The 6,392-nt window shown below is 38.8% G+C and overlaps 1 protein-coding gene across 2 annotated transcripts; it reads right to left on the bottom strand.

Annotated features, from left to right (window-relative positions):
* Positions 1-2,904: 2,904 nt before the first annotated feature.
* edf1 (endothelial differentiation-related factor 1) lies at positions 2,905-5,804 on the bottom strand. 2 transcript variants are annotated; one of them, XM_008424423.1, is made up of 6 exons: positions 5,713-5,804; positions 5,522-5,631; positions 4,506-4,557; positions 4,186-4,346; positions 3,933-4,026; positions 2,905-3,530 (listed from the first exon to the last, which is right to left on the bottom strand). In XM_008424423.1, the coding sequence occupies exons 2-6, from the start codon at positions 5,597-5,599 to the stop codon at positions 3,469-3,471; spliced, it is 447 nt and encodes a 148-aa protein (XP_008422645.1). In that variant the 5' UTR covers positions 5,600-5,631; positions 5,713-5,804; the 3' UTR covers positions 2,905-3,468. The 2 variants fall into 2 exon arrangements, with proteins under 2 accessions (XP_008422645.1, XP_008422644.1); XM_008424422.1 differs by having other exon boundaries at positions 5,522-5,757.
* Positions 5,805-6,392: the final 588 nt, after the last annotated feature.

Below are 6,392 nucleotides of genomic sequence, written 5' to 3'. Positions count from 1 at the left end.
AAATGAACTGTTCGGTAAACAGCCTGCATGCAGGTGTTTGTCCACAACTAATTTAGATTTCTAACAAGAACAAACATGCTCTGGACTAATGCATAATGGATTTGATTTTCTTTTGTGTGTGTGTGTCTCTCCTACTTGCATCGCTCAATAAACTGTGAATATATTTTCCCACAGTTATATCCTGTGTTTTGACTTTTTTCTTTTTGTGCGTCTCCAAGTTGATATTTTAAAAACGGGCACTGGTGTAGGATTGTCTGTGGTGCAGCCCCACCTGGTGGTGCTGAAGATTATTGCACCTGAAGAGTATTCTAATACTCTGGTAAAGATAATTTTTTTACAAACAAATCATAGCGACATGATGATAGGTGTAGTGTTTTAACAAAGAACCTTAAAATATAAGCTGAATTTTCACTTATTTATTCTGTTCATGCACAATAAAGTGTAAGCAGAGCATCTCGGTTAGCTGCTACTGAAAGTTCAACAAGTAGCAAGAATAGATGCTTAAAACAATGTGTTTATATTCAATTTAATATCTTTCTATTGCAGCCATTTTGATCATTTAAACAAGCATGTTTTTGCATATTGTTGTCAATGTTGTTGCTTGAATTTTGGCCAACATAATAAACATGCTTCCAACAATGAACTATATTCTGTCAGTGTTGGTAGAAAGTGACTGTGAGAAGCTAATGCAGCTGAGTTATTATGCAAATATGTACATGGCATTTTTGTTTGATCACAAATTAGAGTTTATAAAGTGAACGTTTTAGTTCAGGTGTGTGCTTTACAGACTATGTGAAAGTTGTATAATAATGACTAAACTGGAGATATGTTCTTGAATTAATAAAAAGATGTTAAAATTTCTGAATAAAAGTTATAAGGTGAAACAAACGTAAAAAAAAAAAATTAAAGTAGCATTTTCACAGTGGAAATGTTTGCTGTTGTGAAAGACTCAGGTGCATCACTCGTTTACCCTTCAACCTTTAACAGGTTGGTCGTGTTGAGGAAACTCAATTGTAGTTGGGAGCCTCAGGCCAAAGCAGAGCTCAGCCTTGTCCCCTAACCCCTCACCCACCCACCAGTCTGCTCCGTGCTGCCACCGACTCCCCCTCACACCGGCCCACCCCACAGCTTTCTGCTTCACATCATTCCTTCAAACCACCGGCTGCTCCTCTGTCATAGGTGGAACCATGTTGCTAGGGTGTTTTGGCCAATGGAGTGGCATTTCCAGGAACACTGTCGGTCTGTCTCCCTCACACACACACACACACACACACACACACACACACACACACACACACACACACACACACACACACACACACACACACNCACACACACACACACACACACACACACACACACACACACACACACACACACACACACACACACACACACACACTCTCTCTCTCTCTCTCTCTCTCACCAAGTAAAGGAGTCTGTCAAGTATCCCACTAGCCCACCAGATCCCCCACCCACCCACCTTTTGGAAGTTATGCACCCCATTACTCCTGGCATAAAACTTACAGCACTACAACAACAAAAAAGAGATGCCAATAAAACATGGAGGTCATGTCCTGGGATGCATTTGAACTTAAGGTCATGCAGCATCCAAAACTTCAACAAATCCTGTATAAATATTAATAAGACCAGTTTTCACAAACATTAAATGCTCGATGCATTTTATACAAAGAATGGCACCATCAGTCATGTTTAGGGAGCAGCCATTACCTTTTCCACATCATAGAGCCAGGTTGATATGTGTCACTTCCCCTCACCTCCGTTAAGGAAATCATTTCAAAACTGTATTTTATAACTTTTTAACCTGAAATATTTTTGGGCAACAAAACAAGCAAAATTAGAATTAGCCTGTAAAGGGCCAAATACTTATTCACAGCTAGTCTCAACATTCCTACTCCAGTTCATTTTTTTAGGGCCGTTTCTTTGGCATATGAAAGAGCCTGCAAGTTATGGCTAAATATTTAAACAGAAAATGTGAAAAAATGTATGGCAATAAAAAGATGTCATTCTGGGTGAGCTGTGGTGGCGCAGGGGTTAAATACAAACCCACATATGGAGGCCTTAGTCCTCGACGCAGCTGTCACAGGTTTGATTCCTGGCCTGGTGATCTTTGTTGCATGTCTTCCCCCTTCTCTTATTACCCACTTTCCTGTCAATTATCTATCAAATAAAGGCCACTATAGAGCCAAAAAAAAAGATATTCCTTAATTCCTACACTTCAGTCATAGATGTGATGAGATTTTTTTCCTATTGTTATTCGCTCTGATACAGTGTCATCCATGCTTGGATGCCACACAGCTACAGCTTCCTTTGGATGTTTCCTCTTCCTTAAAGGAATTGCAGCTTTTCCTGTTTCTGCAGCAAAACATGCCTACAAGCCAACTGCAGCAGAATTACACGAGTTAAAACATGGCCGCCTCTACCTCCAGCAGCCTTTACATCAAATTCTTGCATTTCATTTACAATTTTGCTATGGGAACAGCCTTTAATTGGATGAGGGGAAAATAATCTGCAGACCATCCACAGTCATTCATTTCAACTGAATATTTCTTTCAAGCTTCATTGATATACATATTTTTTAAATATATGGTTACTTTTAAGGCCTTCTTTTAATGTATTATCTGATTTTTTTTTTGTGTGTGTGGCGCAAATAAATAGCCTTGCAMCTCTGTGTGGCTTCTTATGAGTTTTACAGGACCACACAAAAGCATTCTGATCTTATTCTGCCACCTGGTGGATCACATTTGTTAGAACATTCAAGATTTCAGATTTTGAAAATATAAAAAAAGTTTGTTCTACCAAGTAAATAACATCCCATAAGTATTCATTTTTAGGAATGAACATAGGAGTATTATTTTTGCTCTGAAATCTTAAAACTTGACATAAACTGCTAAACTTCATTTATTTATTTTTTTTAAACCAAAACAAAGTACAGCATTAAAACATTTCAAGCACGGTATTAACATCCACCAAGTTGTCCTAAAAGTGTGAGAAAAAAAAATAAAAAAAAGATGCAATCAAGCATTTGTGGTTTTACAACATGCTCAGATCTGAAAGTTAGACTTGTTTGATCATGAAAAGAGTCAGCCTCTGAATGACTTACCACTGTCATGCTAAAAAGCCTAAAAGGTGAAAGAAATTGACTGAGAAAAAAAATGCATTCAATCATGTTTGTTTTACATTAAGTGTTGCAGATGACCCGTTCGTACGCAGCCTGTGGTACAGTCAGTCGATCACCAGGTCCTCAGGCGGGACGCAGGTGAGATCAGCCCAGGTAAGGGAGAGGGTTGGAGAGGAGAAGTGGGATATTTGGCTGGGTGGGATGGGAGATGGGTAGAGGAATAGGGATTTCTTGGAAGAAGTTTCCAAGAAATCCTTGGAAAGGATTCAGGGTTAAGTTAGGGGTCAGGTATGGGGACGGGGAGGGCTGATTTCGAGGCTTTGTGTTCATTTCGTCTTAGGTTTGGCCTCTAGGGGTTGGCCAATATCTTTCCCACGCAGCTTTCGGCCTGAAAGGAAAATAAATAAATTACAAATAAGAAATGAAAAAGACAGAAAACCCAATACTGAACAGAAGATATTTTTTCATATTCATTAGGCACACTGAAACTAAGAATTTACAGCCTAAACTTCCATTAACACAGTACGAGATTTTTCTGGATTAGGTATCAGATATAACAGGCAAACAACCCATTTACGCATTCAGTTCTGGTTCTAATACCAATGTGACGTGTCTATTGATTTCAACTAATGCTTCAATATTAAAATGAAAAAAAAAAAAGGTTTAGACAGCAATCTTGTTCCCCTTTTCAAGTAACCCATTATTAAAACGCCACATGTATTTTTTTTCCTACATATTGTGTACCATGTGCGCTGTTCTCGTGTTTAGGTGCATCAAGAACCGTTCTTACCAATGACTCGCTCAATTTTTCCCATGACCTGGTTGTTGGGTATCGCCTTCCCGCTTTCGTAGTCGGCAATCACTTGAGGCTTCTCGTTAATTTTCTGAGGGCAAAAAACAGGTTAGAAAACATGCTTAAAAAAACAAACAAAATTAAAACAATGTGTTAAACTCCTATATCTACAAGTGAATTTATCAGTGAACGTCAGTAAAACACCACAAGTCGCCACAGAAGGTCGGTACGCAAAGCGTGTAGTACTCACTGTGGCGAGGTCTTTCTGGGTCATTCCCTTCTCCTGTCTGCCTTGCTGAATGACCTTGCCCACCTCCAAAGGAACCCTCTCGTGGTGTAGCTCCTCTGTCTCCCTGTCCAGTTTGGCAGTATTTTTGGTCACGAGGTGCTGCTTGTTCTGTCCTGCAGACCCTGCGTGACAAGGAGCGGTTCAAGGCACTTAGCAGACGTGCAAGCGCAGCTTTTGAGTTTATCTGGTGCCAATTTTGATCAGCGAAAAATAATGAGCTCACAAACATTATTTAAAGCTGCTAAAAACTTGTCTTTTGGTAACGAATAGCAGATACTTGCATTTTTTAGTCGTCTCAACATCCTCCCCACGTCTCTGAGCAGCAGTGATTGCCTGGAGGGGAAAACAAAAATCAAAGGAAGAAGGGTGAACAATAAGTCTCCAAACCTAATGGCTGTTTTATTGGTGGTAAAATTGCCTTATGACTATGTTTATGGTAAGCTTTATCTGCTTGCTTTTGTTTATTACTTTCAAGCACGAGGCTATTAAATAATAAATCTGCTTATCTTGGTGTATCGACGCAACGACATGGCACCATGGTCACCAACATTGCTTCAACACAATCTGACATTTATACCCAGTCAGCACGATCTCTCAGCTCACTCAAAACAAAAATATGTTTTCACATGAGAGATCAGAGCCATCTGTCATTTTGGCAGAGATGTACGCCTACAGCTGTTTACAGTTTAAATAGCATTTAAATGATACTTACAGTGTATTGAAATGTATTTAGATCCACGTCACGCGATTCACATTTTGTCATATTATAACTACAAACTTTTGTGACAGACCAAGTTCAGCCTAATCATGTGGACACTTCCTTTTCAAACCTAGCAACAGATTTTCAACTGAATTTAAACCAGATGTGTGATTGGTTCAGATAAATATACTCATTTAATCTGGTTGTTGTCTCCAGAACTATGACGTATCAATAATAACGTTTTGTGAACCGTTTTAATGCGTCTAAAACTTAAAAACGAAACGGCAGTGCTTGTACTTTCACTTCCACACTTCACATATGTCAAAGATTAATCTGTGTTGGTCAAGCCTGTAAGCTGTCTAGCAAACAAAGAAACATTTCTATCAGCAACATTAATATCTCTATACGCCCCTGTGGATAAAACGGTTACATCTGTTGTCTTTAAACCACACCACGCGGACACATCAACAAGAATAAATCCAGGTTTCCACGACAACAAACGCAGACAACTAGAGTGCGCCATTTCTCGCAAGAAAACGATCCAAGGGGGAAAAAAACACAAACCAAACAAACGGTTTTACGTGTACTTATACTGACCTGTTTGGACTTGGCCTGGGCAGCAGTAGGGCCCTTCTTCCTCAACACAGTCACCGTATCCCAGTCGCTTTCGGCCATGTTTTCAAGGATTCAGTCTGTTTTTGTGATATCTGTGAATCGTTAAAAAAGTTCAAAAGCACTCAATCTGTCTGGAAGTTAACCTTTTAAATAAGACAATGTACTAGTAGTACTTCAGCGAGTCAACTCCTTCCAGAAATATCACCCCACGCGTTCTGCCAAACCTTTATTTATAACCGACGGTTAACAGCGACGTCACGATGGGTCAACAACAGCGCCCTCTTCTGCTTGAGCGCAGTAATGCTTGAGTATGGCAGGTCATTAGAACATATAATCAAGCACTAGTCCCATATATTTATTTAAGACATGGATGACACTTCTCCGACAAAATGGCTTTTGTAATGAACGAAAATTTACTTAATAATATCAGTAGGATTATAGATATCTATGTTTATTTCTTTTAAAACCCACAATGTTTTTTTGTTTGTTGTATTGTGTTTATTATATATTTGTTGCTACAGACTATGCTTTTACCCTCAGATCTGGGGTTTTAAAATATTGCTGCTCTCTTAATTATAACTTCAATATAGGATCTCATTATAATTTGAATTTTTTCAAATGAAATTGTCCATTTTTCTCTTCCTCAAATGATGCAATCAACAGTAGCTGTTAACTTTCCATAAGTAGCTTGCATACTTATTATGGAGGCTACAATAGCTGTTGAAAGTAAACAGCATTGGACTTTTCCATAGTACATTGGACTTTTTCCATAGTCCAATGTAATAGACTGCTAATAAGCTTTCGTTGTTGGTCTGATATCACTGTTAGACCTTTCAGGTATGATTATGTTCCA

This window comes from Poecilia reticulata, linkage group LG12 (genome assembly GCF_000633615.1).
Source record: "Poecilia reticulata strain Guanapo linkage group LG12, Guppy_female_1.0+MT, whole genome shotgun sequence".
NCBI lineage: Eukaryota > Metazoa > Chordata > Actinopteri > Cyprinodontiformes > Poeciliidae > Poecilia > Poecilia reticulata.
The sequence above is the reverse complement of the archived record's forward strand: the minus strand, read 5'-3'. Positions and strand labels throughout refer to the sequence as shown.